Source organism: Anomalospiza imberbis, chromosome 1, assembly GCF_031753505.1.
Source record: "Anomalospiza imberbis isolate Cuckoo-Finch-1a 21T00152 chromosome 1, ASM3175350v1, whole genome shotgun sequence".
NCBI lineage: Eukaryota > Metazoa > Chordata > Aves > Passeriformes > Viduidae > Anomalospiza > Anomalospiza imberbis.
In genome coordinates this window covers 91866271-91885501 of record NC_089681.1, presented here as the reverse complement: position 1 = coordinate 91885501, position 19231 = coordinate 91866271, and the positions used below count along the sequence as shown (strand labels likewise).

Genomic DNA, 19231 nt, shown 5'->3' with positions numbered 1-19231 from the left:
AGGCAACTAATGAAACTCAAGACTCAGAATCTTAGTTTTGGTACTCCCCTGCTTTGTAATGTTACACATTGTCCAAGATTTCCTAACAGGAGTGCTATTCAAAACTCAACATCCCTCGTGCCAGTGAGCCACCTGCTAATAATGGAATAAAAATAAGTGATATTTTGCCACTACAATTATCCATCCAGAAGCAATTGTTCCACATAGTTTGAGGAACACTGTTTCCCAACAGGATTGACTTTGATTTGAGCACCCTGACTGCTACCATAAAGTAAGCTAAGGTAGTAGTTAATTATACAGTGTATATTTTAACAGCAGTATATTCCCTGCCATCTGCAACAGACATGCAATGCTTAAGAAGCATTGTTTTGTAATGGTACATACAGAAGATTTTCATTCTAAACTAGAATGAATAACAGCTAATTCCATTAAAAAATGTATTTTTAACTTAGTTTGCTGAATGAGTCAAAATTGCTTGCAATATAAAGTATTATCTTTGCCCAGAAAGCCTCTCACAATATGTAAGGTTTTTATGACAATGAAAGTCCCACTTTGGGAAAAAAACCAATTTTGAGTCCTGCAATTTAGCCAAAGCCATCCCAGGACACCACTCCACACAATATTCAAAGTTCAGGCTTGTTTAACTTTTGTGTCTCCTTGGAACTGTTCACCAATGGCAGCTCCCCCAGCTTTCCACTTTACATACTAAGCAAAGCCACATTGTTATACATAAACTTGCTCTACCCAGGAAAGAAAGAACCCTCTCATAACTGTAAATGCAATCCCCTAAAATACAGCACTGAACATGACACAGCACATTTTGAAAAAAACTTACTAATAAATTGATGACACAAAGAAAGCACTGTACAATCAGATGTAGAAAACCTCTGCATAAACAATCTAACAGTAGACATTTGTTCTCCACTCAAAGTCCACTTTACTGTATTTCACAATACTTTTTCTTTTACTAGCTTTCTTACAGAACTCTGCTATATATTCTGATTTGACATGGCTGCTCATTTAAAAAAAATTAAACTACTGCTTACTAACAGTTGAAGTTCACAGAAAAAAAATTCAAGTTAAAAAATGAAAAAACTCAACAAACTACTTTCAACTTGAGATAGATTATGTTGTTAATGAAATTTTGTGAAATATTCATGTGACTTGTAACTTTAAAACTTTTATGGAGGTCAGAGAGGAAACATAAACCATGCAAAAGTATGCAAAACCTCCTCAGTTTCAGTACACCTTACCACTTAGTCCAAGACATTATGAAAATATGCAGCATGTACTAGAAATCGACAACACTTTTTGTGCACATTGCATTGAATTCAAGATATTAAAATAATATACAAAAAGAAAAACAGCTTATTTCAGAGTTTGAAAAAGTACAAGAAAGAGGCTAATTGTTCAATCATGGTGATTTCAGCCATCTCTTTTTAATCAGTTTTCGAAGTGGAAAAACTTTTCTTGGCACATCTGTACCTCCCTGTTTTTAACTAGAGCTTCAGCAATACATCTTCTGTGAAGACAGAAGTGATTGCTGAAGAGATTGTGGTTCAGTAACTCAGCAAAAAATTGAATAATGGCTTTGAATTGCTAAAGTCTTTCACTGAATTGATTCTGCAGCCCACAGCTGCAGCAAGCTGGCAGTAATAAATTCTCCATGCACTGCAAACTAAGGATCTGACTATTTCATCCATTTCTAAGTATGTGAAAGCTGGAGGCAAAGCCATTTTACAACTGAATAAATACTTGATTCTTTCTTTATGGCCTCTAACAGAGGTGGTAGTGTTAGGCCAAACAAGAACAGAACTCCCTGGAGATGCCTGCTGCGAGAAACGTCATAGCATTTCTTCAAGAAATTTCAAAACAACAGCTTAAGGGCAACTTTTTCCATTAGAAATCAAATTATTTTGAAAGAGTCAATATTTATAATAAAGGCCACAGTACAACATATGAATTGAATTACTCATTTTTCAATCCAAACGTACAATACTTGAGTTCAAAATACTTTCCAAAATTTCACATTCATTGTCTGCAAAGACAAACAAAACTTGAGTTTTCTTTGTTGTTATGCCAAGTGAATACATCTTTATGCTAATACAATGTGGAATTTATAGTATATAAGTACAATTATAACAGGACAGACAAGTCTGGTTTTTTTTTCTTTCTACACATGCCATAAATCTAAATAAAATTTAGATAGTTAACTTAAACAAGGTCATAATCCTGACTTATTACCCATTTTTGTCATACTTCCTTGAAGAACAGTCCAACGTTTCTTTAGAACAACTATACAGTGCTGAGTAACACTTCTTATGCAACTTATAAATGGCAGCATGTCTCCTGCTCAGTAACTATTTGCCAATTTCAAAAAATCTTATATTACTAAAAACTCCCAGCTTTCAGAAAAATGTTTCCTGAGCTGCTTCTCTACCAAAATAACAAGTGTATTTATGTATCCTCTATTTCAGTTATCAATTGTTTCACAATATGTATACAGGTTTTAGAAACTTATCCTACTAAACCAAGAAATCTGACATGACAGGATTCCTGTCAGACAATCCTAACAGACAATCCAATTCACAGCAACAAGAGCATTAATTCTACAAACCTAAGCAATAAGAAAAAATTAGTGGCAATCACAGGTGAGCTTCACAGAAGAGACGTACTTGGCTTTTAACGAAAGTGAAACAAAAGGGCATTTGCAACCCTAAGCGAGAACTTTCTGTGTGCAGAACGTAGAACTTAGAATTTTGTCAGCACGGACTTGGATTGGGAAAAAGGGTCTTCCTTGAACACAACTGACATGAATAGACAAAGGTTTATCACTGGCCTAAGTAAGGTTCATTATGGATCCCTAAATAAGGATTGATTCAAAAACACTTTCAATCATTGGAGACTTCTTACTAGAACATTTGCAACTCTCAGAGCCATTAGTGAAGCCCAGGGGATGTACTGTCTGTGCATCCACAGAGGATGTGACATCAAATGTTGCATTTACTCCTTTTGATTCAAAGTATTCCACACAAAGATGGAAGGAGCTGCTACACCAGAATTACCTGATTATTTTTAATGTACATTTCAGTCCTTCAAAATGGCACACAAACAGAAAAACCACCACCTGTGCCTTCACAATGAATACTGGCATAATTTGGAAATCTGCATTTTTGAAACACAGGTAAAATTTAGATATAAAGAACAAATATTAAGATACAATAAAGCTATCATAACTAACATAAATACAAGAGCTTTAGGCAGATACTGGCCCTAGATCCAGTATCTGCCTAAAGCTTTCCATAGTGTATTGCAGGAAAAACTTAGTATTTGATTGAATCCATGTGACACTACAAATATCCTACTGACGTTAAAAGCTGATAAGCTTTGTATGGGTCTCAGAAACACCCCAGAATGTCTCCACTAAATCAATTACCAGCAAAAAAGCAATGTATTGCTGAATAGGATTTAAGAATACTTGGGAGGCTCATTAAATTTTCATTGCTGAATGAAAAAAGGTTTCCACCACCTTCTTTAAGAAATCAGAGATAAAATAAAATGACCAAATTTTACCATTTCCACATCACCTCCAAAAGATCCACGCACAGAACTTCACTAGAACAATACAAAATCAAAATAAAATACTCCCTAAAAAACTGCATTTTGCAAATAGCATTGTACACCATAACAAAAGCATAGCTTTCTACCACAAAGACACCACGAGACACAGCTATGACTATTAATAACAACAGAGTCATATTGTACCCCAATCATTTTGTGTGAAGGTAAGCCCAGACATGCTTCAGTGGCTGACTTTTATTGTAGGGATAAAATTCCTTACCTTGAAAAGACTGCTTGGCTCTGTCCACCAGTTCTTCAATAGGATAACTTGCTAGATCTCCTCTGGCATGCTTAGTTTTACAGTAGGTACATGCATTGAGACACCTATTCAGAAAATGAAAATACTCAGTTTCTAGCCAGGAAAGCCTTTATATGCACAGCTATATTTATTAAGTACCTCTGGAAAAGTGAGTTTTTTATATCTATGACCAGAAAATGGTACCTATTCCATTTTTAAATCAATGGAATAGTTTGAAAAACGTTTTGCTGTCCTAACTTCTTAAAGTATCTTTCATATCTATATGAAAGTTTGAAAAACAATCAGTAGGAACCACATACAAAACCTGAGTGGGAATTAAAATATTTTTGAGAAAGGTATAATAGTTAATAATTTTTTATCATTAAAGATCAAGCTCCAGTTTTCCGATCCCTCTATTACATAAAAAACCCAACCTGAACAAGAAAGTAAGGGTAAAAAGTCCTGAAAGGCTTAAAGTTGATTTTTCGAAGTGTGCACACTGGAAAAGACATTTCAATTAATTTTTCTAGCTTTCCTTTGGCTTGTATACGTAGAACAAACAATGCAATGAAGACAGAATCACCAACTAGAAAGACAGTTTGGCACAAAAGACTGAGGACTAATGAAAACTCCTACAAGAAAACGAAGGAATAATGTGATTGTTTTAATTTACCTGACAATATACTAAATGCAGACTAATTCGGAATACAAGGATGGAAAGACCAAAACCAACAAAAACTACCTCTCATTGTAAGCCTGTTGTGCTTTTTTCCTCTACTCCCCTTTTTAGAGCTGATATTGCTCTAGCTTTTTATAAGTTAAAGCATTTAAACCTAAGCACTAAAAAACCTCACAGAGTATCAAAAATCTCATTATAAATATTTGTATTGTTCATGCTTACTAGAATACCATGAATTCTGTCCATTTTCACAATAAAAAAGCCACAGCTTCATAAAATCATACAATCTTTAAGGCTGAAAGAGACCTCCAAGATCATCAAGTCCAACATTTGACCAATCACCACTGCATCAAACAAACCACAGCACTAAGTGTTACATTCATTTCTTGAACACTTCCAAGAATAGAGACACTACCACTTCCCAGGGCAGCCTGTTTCAATGCCTGGCCATGCTTTCAGTGAAGAAGTTCTTCCTGACGTCCATCTTCAATCTCCCCTGGCACAGCTTGAGGCCATTTCCTCTTGCCCTGTCACTGGTTGCCTGGCAAGAGACCTCCACTTGGCTACAGCCTCCTTTCAGGCATCTCTAGAGGGTGATAAGGTCTCCCCTGAGCCTCCTTTTCTCCAGGCTAAACATCTCCAGCTCCCTCAGCTGCTCATCAGACTTGTGCTCCAGACCCTTCCCCAGCTCCATTGCCCTTCTCTGGACATGCTCCAGCCCCTCAATCTCCTCTTTGAAGTGGGAAGTCCACAGCTGAGCCCAGGATTCAAGGTGTTGCCTCAACAATGCTGCATACAGGGGGACAATCACTGCCCTGGTCCTGCTGGCCATGTTATTGCTGATACAGGCCAGGGTGCACTGGCCTTCTTGGCCACCTGAACACTGCTGGCTCATGTTCAGCCACTGTGAACCAGCATCCCCAGGTGCTTTTCCACAGGACAGTGTTCTGTCCACTCTTCCCCCAGCCTGTTGCGATCCAAGTGCAGGACCCAGCATTTGGCATTTTTGAAATTCCTATGGCTGGCCTTGACCCATCAACCCAGCCTGTTCAGCTCCCTCTGCAGACTCTTCCTACGCTCCAGCAGATCTACACCCCAGCCCAATTTTAGTGTTGCTGGCAGACTTACTGAGCATGCACTTGATCCCCTAAAGCAGGGACCAAAAATAAAGAGGGTGAGCTGGACAGGAACAAATGCAGATCTAAACCAATGTGGCTAATCATACGTTCTCCGTTTATTGTTTACAGACAGTAGTTTTTATACACTTCCAGATAGTTTACAATCGTGAGCACACTCTCATTGGCAAGCAAACATTGTTTGTTCCTGTCTTAAGGTGGCTAAAGTTTCACACTGCAGACCCATACTAATTCACACCTCAATAGCTCAGTACACTGTGTTATACCCTAACATAATTTCTGACTGCGCCACAAACTTATTCTTAACTGCGCTACAGGCTTTCAGGCCCACATCTGAGGCCTAGGCTGGGGTAGCTCAACCTTCACTCTAAACATATAAATCACGGACATCCAGATCGTGACCCATTTCTCTCAGAAATTGTTCTAAAATCCTCTCATCAATAAAGATATTAAACAGATCAAGAAAACATTTAGGTACCAGAAAAGGCAAATGTTCCAACTACAGCACAGTTGGAACTAATACCATAGAACTTTCAAAACAATACCATAAAGGCAAAGATAGCACCAGGTGGGTTCTGATGAAGTCACCAGCCCCAAGATTGTGTTTACTACTTGGATATATCTTGTCTTCAATTATGACGTATGGCATCTCCATGACTAGCTGATTAGTGCTTTGCAAACTCCAAAGGTTTTTCTTCACAAAAACTCCCCTCACATGTTAGTTCTGCTTCATTTGCATAAGCAGGGGTTCAGGAAGGGCAGAACACTGCCCAAAACATTTGCTCAGTTGCCCTTCTGCCACTGCACATCCCTCAGCCCCGAGACCTTCTCCATTCAACAGAATCTTAAGTTCTGCAAGAGAACATTTAAGTAGTTTGTGATTCTCTCTGGATATGTCTATTATTTGTTGTGCCTATCAGACCAACACATCAGATTTTAGCATTCACCTCAGATCAGAAGACTAAAATATACTGCTTAACAGCTGCAACAAAACTGTTCTATTAACTAAAAATGTATATGCAAAAGGTTGCCAGTAAAATATTCAACTGGCTAGTAAAAATAGAAAAAAATCCTAAATCTGAGTCTTTACAACCTGCTCCAAGTAAGTGATTCATTGCCACCCAAACACAAGTAATTAATCAGATGTATCTCACCTTTCTTCTGCAAATTAAAAGCCTTTCATTACACCGGATCTGAAGCATGTGTAAAAGGTAGCATTTGAAATTCAGAAAGTGTAAGCAGATAGTTGGTTTATACTTTGTCTGTGTAACCTACACAGCAAATGAAAATGTTTTTCTTCTAGGTCACGGTCATCTAAAGTGTGCCATAAATGGCTTTCAATCAAAGCCCATGGGTACTTCTTTCTCTCCATGCTCCACTTATGCAAAGCATGTCTTCCTCCTTTTTTTTCCTTTCCTCGATTTTCTTTTTTGTTAATTTGTTTTTAAAGCACAACTCTCCATTCAGCCCAACACTTCATTTCTAAGCAAGCTCCCATCCCGACATACCACTGTCACATTCCTCTCCCTCGACATAATTCATTCAGCTAAACCAGCCTTTTTCCACACAGCTACACAGAGAAAAAGCATTATGGATCAGTCAAGGAAACATTAAATGTGTTTCAGAATTAATATGTCTGCCCTTTTGGAACCGAAACACAAAAGGTGTGATATTATGCACTAACCTTTTTACTATACTAACCTTTGTATTCTCCAGGATAATAAAATTACCAGCTATTTTGTCAAACTTCTCAGGTCAAGAAGATATGTTACTACAACAATCATGCCCCTTGAACAGCAGGTTACTTTAACACTGGCTTTTTCACTCACAGAAGAGAATTCTATCAGTCAACAGTAACAAAGGGATGCACCAAGATATTTTTCTCTAGAGATAAAGTAAATTTACTGGACTCAAATTTAAGCTCAGATTTGGGAAAAAAAAAAACCCAACACAGGAGAAAATGCAACATCACCTTTCATAATTTCTTCAAATTTGCAAATTCTGCCTTAAGAGTTCCAACAAAAACTTTATCACTAATTTTTTGTTGCCTTGAACTGTAACCCTGAATGAAGACAATGCTTTTTGTAGACCTTCAAGTGTGTCAATTCATCTTAAGATTGATAAAAACTGTAATATTAGTAGGTTATTTAGAAAAAACTTCTAAACTTACTCCTGTGTAATAGATCTACATAGATCTAAAATCTAAAGTGGTGTTGAGGTACAGTAAAAAGGATAATTTATGCTATATACATAGAATTTCTCTGTTCCCTTATCATGTATAGTGCATCTATAAAATACACCATGTCACCTCTTTCTCTCCTCTCCTTATATATTTATGCATAAATCATATTATGCATAAATCATATACATTCCTTACTGTGTATTTTGCTCTGGATTTGGGTAGCCATATTTGAAAAGCTTTACAGCAAAAATAGTAAACACTACAAGTGTTAAGTACTATGCAACAGTGCCAAATTCTGAAATTATAAATCTCCAAACCTTGAGCATAATTTTCACATCTTCAATCAATGCTCTTGTCCTACAAGACTGTGCTACCTGAAAAAATGCAGTAACAGCAGCTCTTCTGTGGTACTTCAGTAAACTCTGTCATAAAGACAGCATGGAAATGTGGAGAAAGAAGCACAAATAAAGAAGAAGAAATTTTCCAAATATTCACAGTATTATTATGATATTTGCCAATACTTTCACAATATTATATTTTCCAAATATTCACTGTAGTATGTGGTATTGTTTCCAAGAAATTTATTACTATGGTCTTTAAGTACAACTTCAGAGGGTTTGTTGATTTATTTTGGGGTAGGAGCTGAAAGTTGGTACTTGGAGGCAGACTTTTTTCAAGTTTTGCTGTGGCAATTAACTTACTCCTACTATAGAAAAAGAAAAAAAAAAAGAATTGGACACATCTAAATTCTTTAATTTTTCACTTTTTTGGTACTTAAAGAGATGATACAACAAAACCAGAAACAGACAGACTTAGATGTAACATAAAAAAGGATCCGTTTTAGAAAGCAAACTAAAGGAGACAAAACTTCTACATCCTGTTTGTACTGTATTTGTTAATAGCAACTTGGAAAAGGAAATAATCTTCTGGGCTACAACTGACCAACAAAAGGATGCAGATTTAAACTACTTGTAAAATGCTGAACTAACCATGTTTCATAGATATAAGAATTAGCAATTCTTGAAAACAGAAATTTAAACCAAACCATAAGTATAATCAATGATCTGGAGTGGTTTCTTCCCTAGTAAGCCAGCCTCCTCTCCAAGTTTCCAGCATAACAAATTACTCATCTGTCCATGCTGCCACATACTCAGACCACAGACAATCAAGTGGAAAAAGGCTTTTGGGAACTCTGAGAATCTGACCACTGCCTCTTACTAAGGGGCATCCACCACCAAGTGGATCACCTAAAAACATCTCCTTAAAAACTAGCCTTTACCACAGCTGTAGCTCAAATACACAGGACTAAAGAGCCAAGTCAGTGTATTTGTTTTGTGTAAAACTGGGAGCATTCTTGAAGCATTTATAGCTGGTTTGTAAATGTTAGTTTGTATTAATGCAGGTCAAAGCTTTTTTTTTTTCCCCCACAAAGAAATCACAGTCATTTGTAGAAAACAGTAATTAATGATCATTGTGTTCTTAATTGCCAATATGTTTTGGCTAAATTTTATAGTGGTTCCACAACAAAAAAAAAAAAACAAAACCCACTGAGTCCTGGTTTTCCAACATACTTAACTGATTAAGGTACTTTGACTTATTAACCTTCTGCTTTGAATTATTAACCTTTAATCAGTTATGTGCACAATACTATTCACAGCAAGATAAAATATTATCCACAGATAAATTACTACCATGTGGCTAATTAAAAACCTTTTCAAATATTCTACCAAACTGAGCATCAGCAACATTTTGGTAAAGTGCCTACAATTTTCTTGTAGATATAGGTAACAGTGGTCTTTACAATGTTTAGCTAGTATGTGTTCATGTTGTGCATTATACTAACCCAACCCTTCATTTTCAAAACAGTAATATTCCTCATAAAACAAACACTTAACATGAAAGGCTCCCCCTTACAGATGGAACTAATCATGAGTAAGAATGCTTATGACACAGCAGACAAATAAAGACTTTCCTTCAGTGGGACTAATCAGTGGATTTCAGCAGCAGACAAGCATGAGAGTGCAGACATGAGGAAAAAAATGCTGGTTCCTCTTAATGGGACTTATGCCACTAAGTTTAGTCAAGACAAGATTCCACCCTCAGATATGAAAAATATAAAATGTCTTTCACTCAAGGATCAGAAAACAGCTCAATTACAGTGTGTGATGAGCTATTAGTGCATGGGTCACTCAAATTGAAAGTGAATGATCAAGACCATATATGCTGCAATTATATATATGTGTATATATATATATATAAATAAATATATATATAAATATTTATATATGTATATATGCATATATAAATAAATAAATATATATATATAATTATTATATTATAGAAGATCTCTGCTACTCTGCAGGTGGTTAGTCTTGGGGAAGTGTTTCCTCAATAGCTGGAATAATCTGGTAAAATCCTGCTTGCTCCTGAGGTGGTGTACCAAACTGGAAATTTGCATACAATAATTAATCACAACTCAGACTAAACACTAATATTTGCCCTTATGAGATCTGACTAACTATACATATTCAAAATTTTATGCAGTTTGCCCTATTAAAAAAAAAATATATCTGCCAGTATGGCAGTGCCACTGCACATTACATCAGTACAAACATGGAAAGTGCTCATCACTGTCTCCCACACCATTTCTCTGCACCTACCACCAGACCTCCTCGGGTGGTCTCAATAGCTCCAGGCCAAGAATATTTTGTATTAAAACTATGGTTTTCCTGAAAAGGGAACATCATTTGCTTGCTTCAAAATACAGGTTAGATAAGAGCTTTATGCTTTTAAAAGATACTTTTACAGTTTCTATCAAATGTAATTTTGAAAAAAATGTTTTGTAGTGTGAATACAGAGAAAACTCCCTTTGCAGGCTTGACTGAGCAAAAGAAATACACAAAATACCTACTGCCAGCAGGTGAAAAGATGGATACTAGTCACAAATTATTCATCAAAAGCTAGTAGAATTCTACAAATGTTTTTCTGTTTAGAATACCAAGTTTTGAAAACATAACAACACTGACAGTATACTTATAGTTAAATATCATACTATATTTGTAGATTTAAATGCCAGTAATACTACTTTGCATTCATCCTCTGTGAAGTCTACTTTTACTTCCAAAATATCTAAATTCCCTCAAGCATCACTCTAAAGGATCAGGGAGAAAAAAAAGTCGTTCACAGGAAAATTAAAAAAAAAAAAAAAGGGCATGCCTAATATGCCTGACTTGTTTTCAGGAAACTGTTCTTTTTCTTAAAGTTTGCACATTTTACAATAAAGCTTTTCAACCCACAATGACAGGGAATATAACTTCCTGACAAATATTTGGGGTATGGGTGGTTGTTTTCACTTAAAAAATATTCAGGATTTAAAATACTTTTGAAACAGTGGCAAGCAATTTCTCATTGAAGGCTAATTAGTCTAAGCAGCAAAACCACATTATTACAGAGATACTGTTTCTGGTATCCCAGCTTGTTCAGACTGAGTTTGGACACCAGCCACAGCAACACACATGCACTTGAGGTTACAACATCTTCGATATGATAAGAACAGGACTGGTCTGAACTTATCTTAGTAGCCAAGTATTTTAGAGATATGCTGTGATAAAAGTTCTCTGAAACTCAATGCCAGCCTTAAAAGTCTCTCAAAAGAGTTTTAGCAGAAAATAGTTTGACCCTTCAAGCAATACTATACAACACATGGGACTGCACATATTTTTCTCAAACTAGGATGCCACCATGAGATGCTGTTTTTTAATTCTGCTACCCAAGTCATGCTTTGCAAAACGGCAAGAAAGTGCATTAAATTTTGTTCTGCTAAAGATCTTTGAAGCCAGTGTTTTATTTGGTAATATCTCACTAGTTACTAATCAAAAGGAATTTGGAGAGAAGGCAGCTCCATTGGTTTGATAAGCCATAATATGATTTAATTTCATACTTTAAATATTTGCATTTTCTGAAATTGAATTCCTACAGTCAAGTGCAGGTGATTCAAAGGTCACAGCTGTGTAGTTATATCACCTACATTCACCTTGCTGACTTCAAGGCCAATGACTTAACATCAAGTGCATCAATGGCACTTTTCAGTGTTTGTCTAAAGAACTTCTTGATTAGTTACTCTGGCCACACAGTTTTGCAACTGAATTAATGTATTAAGGCATTCTAAATTGATATTACAAGATAAAACATCCCATTGCTAAGGTACACACATCCATGTTCCCCATCCTGAACCAAAACAGTGCAGTGCTTGATGCTTACTGAAAACTGCAATGTTTTTTTCTATACAATTCAAACTAAAGCCCTGTGATTCACGGAGACATAATGTATTTTATAGGTATTTCCAGATAGCTGTGTGGCTATGTAGAAATCAGCTTTGGGGGCAGATCAAGACAGGCATTAATATCAAGAAAGCAACTCAGCTAAAACAGCACAGGTAGATAAATGAGGCTCTGTGGTTGCACGGAGCAGAAAATGCCACAGCATTATAACTACAAGTCATCAATTCTTTCAGCACTTCATAAACAGCAATAATATGTAAAAGATGATGACTCCTGGTCTCAGTCAAATGGCAGTAATGAAGGGGGTAGAAATGAAGAGCTATGGCAGAAAAATCTCAGATAAAAAAGATAATTTCTTAGAAATCTGCTTACAGCTAATCCTACAGACGCAGCGGCAGAACAGCTGTACATCACTTTATCACCACGCATGAGGAACTGTTACTCTGAGATCATCCTAATGAACAGCAGTGGCTGGAAAACAACCTCTGAGGATTCTTGGAGACTTGCTTTAATTTATAAAGTTGCAGAGGGCTGTGACTTGACAACTGCCTTAGTATTTAAAGCAACAAATAGTATAATTATATTTAAAATACTCTACTGGGGGGAAGATGACTTAGTAAAATTTACACAGAATGTGCTGCAAAACATAATTGGGCTAGTAATGAACAATTTCAAAAGCTTTTAAAAATCAAGTTTTCCAAGTTTTTAATGAAATACTACTATTTAAATTAAAATTATGAATTTTAGGGGTGTGGGTGTGTATAATGAGCACGTTTAAAGTTCTGTTTCAGGAATGAAGCATTTCAGCAGATCTCTATGACTGGAAGAAGGCTAAAGGGAGTCAGGTGTCCTTCTATAATGAATCCACTTCATTTACCATGCATCTTCACAAAATTAGCAGGGAAACATTATTCACCCCCCAGAAAACATGGTTGAAAAGTAGAGCACTGCCTGTGACAAGAGCTATTGCTTTTACTTCCTGAATGGCTTTTGGGAGAGACCCTTTTAGAGTGGTGAAATCTCACAGGAAACATTAGGCTGCAGTTAATTCTGTAACATACAGCAGGTACCGCACAGCTTCTTGGGATAAAAGGTATTGTTTTTGTACTGGTCAAAACATCCTGGGGGGGGAAAAAAAGTTACATTTCAGCAGCACTAAAACTACCAGGCTTAATTTAGACTTCATCTGAGATTGCCATCAGACCCAATTTCCAAAAAAGCATTTGTAAAATGTCTGTGGGAAACTGGATCTGAATTGTCTGGATAAAATAATGGAAATAACTGCATAATAAAAACAAACTCACCAATTATAACTTAAGTCAAAGTTACAAGGTGCTTATATAGCTTGAGTTTTAAGATATCAATATAACCTGATATCAATATAACCTAAATCATTATTTTTTTATATCTATATATCCTGATATCAATATAACCTGAATCATAGCCTTTTATACCTATATAACCTGATATAAATAACTTTTTATACAATATAATGGCTAGTATATGGTTAACCAGTTGCTTAATGCTGAATAGACAAAAAAAAAAAAACTCACCAGGTGGATAGCTTTAGAGATAGATAAGTATAGTGATAATGAAAAATTGGCAAGTGCAAAGCCAATTAGACACAAAATTAAGAATTTAGACCAGTTAAGACCAGACAGACGAAGGAACACCATAACTGCGCATGCTCCGAAGACAAAGTTGAAAAGTTTGGCTATGAAGAAGACTTTGGAAGCCTTCATCAAAGACCCCTGACAACCCCCGAACTGGAGAGATGCAAGCACAGTATAAAATAATTAATAACCATGAGATCATACAATATACATTAGTTCTGGAGCCTACATGATGATGTTGTAGTGACATAGTGACACTAAGCAATATTTACTGTATAAATATACCACAGCACTTGACAAAGGTGGGTGAGTCAAGTGTAGATATCCCCCTCACCACCAGCGCTGCAGTAAACAAATACCTGCTCTATAAACATCAGTCTATGGGGATTTATTTCCAGCCTATATTTCAGGCATTATTAGAAAGAACCCCTTCCCAACGATTGCATCCACACAAAGCTTTCTGCCCCAAAATGTCCTACTGGTTGTGGTAGCAGTAGGACTGCTAGAAACTCCAATGTGGACAAGGATCTCAGCAATTAATACTATGCTCTTGCTCCTAAATGTCATTTCTGTCTTGCAATAAAAATGCCATTCTTGCCGGGAACTTAAAGCGTATGTGCAGCAGTAGATATATGCTTCAAATACATATCCCTCCCTATGTATTACTTTGTCAATATAAAATGAAAGAAGACCATACATTTCAACATTAATTTCCCAATCCTAAATCACAGACTTCCCAAGCAATTTAATGGACTGATTTAAACAGATTTTCTTAAAAGACGCATGGATTGATTTCTTTTAAAAACATAAATTTAAACCAAGGCCCTTATGTTTGCCTTTAAGAGTCTCCAAAGGAATATTCAGAAGTAAATTAATCCCCTTTTTGCACATTTACAGAGCTGAGTCAATCAGATCATGGACATAACTTTCTTACTTAACAAACATTTATGAATTATTTTATTTTCATTATTTTGTAATGTTATTCTTTGAATGTATTTAACTATACTTTGCAGACTTTTAAACTAGCAACAGTGCAGAAAACCACGAAACTTTAGTTTTTCATTACTAATGATCATCACCTTCTCCATCTGCTTCACTACTCTAAAATTTCTCCCATTCTAATAATTCCTCATATATTTTATTCTACTTTGCAGTGATTTTTCCCCTGCCATTTTCTTAACTTGTTCATCTTATCTTGCATTTGGTAACCTGTCTGCTTGTAACTCTCCTGCAGTGTCCTCATGTCCCAGTGACTGGAATGGTCTGACATTTTTCCAAGCCAGTTGGCCAGTGTTTGTATGCTTTGATTTCCTCTTTAACTACTCAAGTCTGTGATGTTTTTCTTCCAGTTCAACTGCTACCAGCTCTGATAGAAACCATAATTTGCTAGGTGTTTTTTTTTTGGGTTTTTTTTTTTTGTTGTTTTTTGTTTTTTTGTTTTTTTTTTTTTGTAAAGCACTAAGATGGAAAATGAGCTTTAGACTTAAGATGACTCTTTTTTTTTGCCTCATCACTTCCATTGCAACTCAGATAGTTACGGTCAGTCATTTAAAAGAAAATCAGAAAGACTATTACTAAAGCACTTAATGCATAAATCAGAGCATTAAAAACTGGCCACAGAACCTCTTGGGTATTCAGGGTCTAAACAGCCTTCTAGACATTACAGGCTGGAAAATACACAAGAGGCAGCTCTAGTCATCCAAAGCAAGACTTAACAATAAAAAGGAATGGACAGACAAAACACAAAGTAGCACAGCAATTCAGTTGTTTACAGGCCTTAGTCAATACTCAAATGGAAGCTTTTTTCATATTTCCACATCTCCATCTGGCTACAACACTATATTTGCAATGGCTGACTTCAACTATTTTTTCAGCTTCAACCAAGTTCTTTAAAAGACCCAGCCTTTTCGATGATAGGGAGTTTTGCAGGATGCGCCTATGGGCTGCTGAACAGACCCAACAAGCTGATTTAGCAAGGAATACAAACCAGTTACTCCCTTGAAGGAATGCTTTCACAAAAATGGTTGATGACATCATCCTACAAAATGTTTATGTGCTTTTATAGACATGGGTTAAATAGACATTTTCCTTGAGAGGCTGAGTTTTGTGAGGAAAGGCACGAACTGACTTTGCCTTCTACAAAGAGGTGGTGACTGACCCTGTGGGATGGGGAAGACTGGGGATGTCATGAAACTTGATTCTTTAAATGATTTTTAACTTGCAAGGCTTCTCTATAAAGTCAAACTTCTGGGATATGGATTAAATAAGTGTTCAGCAGAGTGGATTAAAAATGGGCTGGACTGTTGGGATACGGTGAGTAGTGCAAAGTCTAACTGGTGACTGGTGTTCTTCAGGGACTGACTGATGCTGGGGATACTCCAATCTCCCAACTTTATTAGCAATATAGGTGAAGGGATGTAATATATCTGCAGCAAATCTAAAAGTGGAGTTGGGGGGATTACTTCACATGCTGGAAGGCGAGTTTGCTATTCAGAGGGACATCAATAGCCTGGAGAAAGGTGCTAACAGGAACCTCGTGAAGAAAACTGTCTTGCTCCTTGTTGGGATGAGGAGCTCCTACTGCTGTCTACAAACAGATGATGGGAGCATACAGTGAAGGCACAGCCAGGCTGTTGTTGGAGGTTCAAAGTCTCAGGATTAGAAGCAATGGACACAAGTTTTAAAACAGGAAAATACCATCAGACCAAAGGAAGTATTGTACCATGACAGCCACCAAGTACTGGAACAAGCTGCACCACAGCTGATCTCATCTTTTTGAGATCCAGGAACCTAACAAGAACACTCTTCCTTCCTAGAGACCAAGAACTTCCACTGCTCCAGGTTTGTGTCCACATGTATGAGTGTGAGCAGATGTATGCCCATAATTTAGTTCCATGAATGGAGGAGTATATTTGTCACTCTCCATATTCCTTTGAAATGTTCATATCAACCCAAAATGTAAATAAGTCTTACCAAAAACAAAAGGGTAAATTTATCAGTTTTGTTGTGAGTTACATTTGGCCGTATTTAAACTTCTGAATCACTCAACTTGAATTCATTCTAAAAACCTAAACTCTCTTCTGCAAAAACACCTTTACCACACATAAAAGAAAAGAATGGTGGTTGGGGAAGGGAATTAACCTAAATGTATTGCATAAACAAAAAAGAAAAGCCCCCAGTGAGCAGATGTGAAGTAAGCTGTTGTGTGCGCTCATGTCTAAGGCAGTTTATGCAAACTATAGAATAAACTTTCCAGTCTCACAAGACATGATGGAGATAGGTCTCTAAGCTTTGCGTCACAGAGGAGTATTTATCCCTTTGGAAAATCAAGCCATTCAGCTCCTCTAGACTAAAATTAAAGCCACTGTATTTACTGAGTATTTACGGTATTACTGTCATAATTTCACTTCAAAAGAGAACGGTACTTTTCCCCACATATTGTTTGCATAAGAAAATAATTAAGCATACAATATTCAACAACATTCATAAAATATTCTGCATATGCATAACACATATCATAAATCCTGAACTCCTAAAGAAAGAAGAGCAGGAGGACAGCACAGACCAGAGTTTTAGGTGGATATAGGTACAGCAATATTACCTTTGAGACCTAACTAGCAGTAAGTGCCATTTAAAAGAATATACATAAACTGAAAAAAAGTAGGTTTTAGATTAGATATAAGGATGAAATTCTTCACTGTGAAGGTGGTGGCACACTGCAACAGGCTCTCAGGGAAGATCTGGATGCCTCACATCCTGGAGTGTTCAAGGCCAGGTTGAATGGGCAACCTGGTCTAGTGGAAGGTGTCCCTGAGGATGGCAGGGGGGGTGGGACCGAGGTGATCCTCAAGGTCCCTTCCAACCCAAACCATTCTGTGATTGTAAATCTCTGTTTTGTTTAACTGACTTTTGTTTTATTAAGAGGTATGGCTTCACTTCTATATTTGACACTACACTCAAGGAAACAACACTCAAAAACACCTAAGTTGCTGGAATGAACCAGCAATACAGGAAGAAGGCCTAGTTTAAGTTTAAGGATGAAAATTCCTATTATAGTCTCTGCAGTAAGTTCAGCAGCTGTCTGAACCACAAAGAATGACTCTGTTACATATTAACTGCTTAAAAATTGTCTGCAGCAGCTTGACTTGCAGCACAGATGCAGGAGTTGTATAGTGAGTGTGTGAGTGAAACATTTACAGGAGAAAGGAACCTACAACAAACAAGCTTGTTTGGTGCTTTCACATACATGTATCTCTAAATTTGGAGTAAATTCCCTGTTCCCACAGAAAGAAATGCTCAATTAGGATTTTAACATGTCTAGAAAACACTACTGAGACCAGCTGCAGATATTGCAAGACACTCTGCAAACCTATAAATTGCTGACACAAGCCAACAAGCACAACATTATCCTACTCCTCCTGTTCAAGCAAAATGGCCAAACCTACAGAAGACATCAGTTCTAACCCTTTAGTCTGAATCAAAGGTTATTTACATGGTTGTAGCGTGCTTGGTGAACACACAAGCTGAGCTTTCCTAAGGATGTTGATACTTCCATAAATAGTCTAACCTATACTAATATTTTCTCTCTATTGCACAAAACTGTCCTTTAGACTATTCCTAAATTGTAAATTAAAAACAGTATCTCAAAAGTTATTACATTTTATTTTTCTGAAGAATTATAATATATCTAAAGCAAAATACAAAGTTTCAATATGTATTTGACTAGCTATAAATCACTACACTATTTTACCCATACTTAAAATTTTAAAAAGTAACTGATAGATAATTTTGTAAAGGAAAAATAAATTTTAGAAAATCAGCTAAAAACCATAACTTGCAGAAAAAAAACCCATCTGCACCAATAATAAAGGTTCTTCTTTAAGGTCTTTAACAAATTATCTAAACCAAACTGTTAGAAAAGAGGAATGTGAATGACTAAACAAACCGTTCAGTAAACATTCCCCAGCTGCAGTTTTCAGCCTAATACCAAGTTAAAATGTGGAGACTCCATCTACCTTCTGCAAAACGATTAAACTTCAGAAACAAAGCAACATTATATGACATACATGACTCACAAACCATAGTCACTGCAAACAAAAACCACTAGACATTTATCTCCTAAAAACAAAAAAGACACCAGGACTGGCACCAGTCTGCAATGCAAGAAAGAGCATGTGATACTTAGACACTTGTGTATTAGTTTAAAAATAAGCTAGATAAGCATCTGATGAGTGACAATTTTGTACTTGACCTTTGCTTTAATAGCTCCTTTTCAAAAAGTCCACACAAACATCAACAAAACTCCTAAAAAAAAAGAGCTAAAAACCTTACATCTCATCCAGTGTGTTGAAAATAGACCCTAAAACCAAAATTCTACATAGAAAAATAAAAAAAAAAACCATGTATTTGAAGGACAAATTCAGAAAAAATATTTTTTCTTTAAAAAGCATTGAGCTCTTGTTGTAAATCGAGCTGATGAAAT

The 19231-nt window shown here is 36.3% G+C and overlaps 1 protein-coding gene across 3 annotated transcripts in view; it reads right to left on the bottom strand.

Annotated features, from left to right (window-relative positions):
* CDKAL1 (CDK5 regulatory subunit associated protein 1 like 1) overlaps positions 1 to 19231 on the bottom strand; it is a 386114-nt gene that overhangs the window by 203656 nt on the left and 163227 nt on the right. For all 3 annotated transcript variants that reach the window (XM_068200064.1, XM_068200067.1, XM_068200065.1), the window contains one exon: positions 3842 to 3945. In XM_068200064.1, the coding sequence (XP_068056165.1) occupies positions 3842 to 3945 (104 nt within the window). The remainder of the gene's footprint in view (positions 1 to 3841; positions 3946 to 19231) is intronic.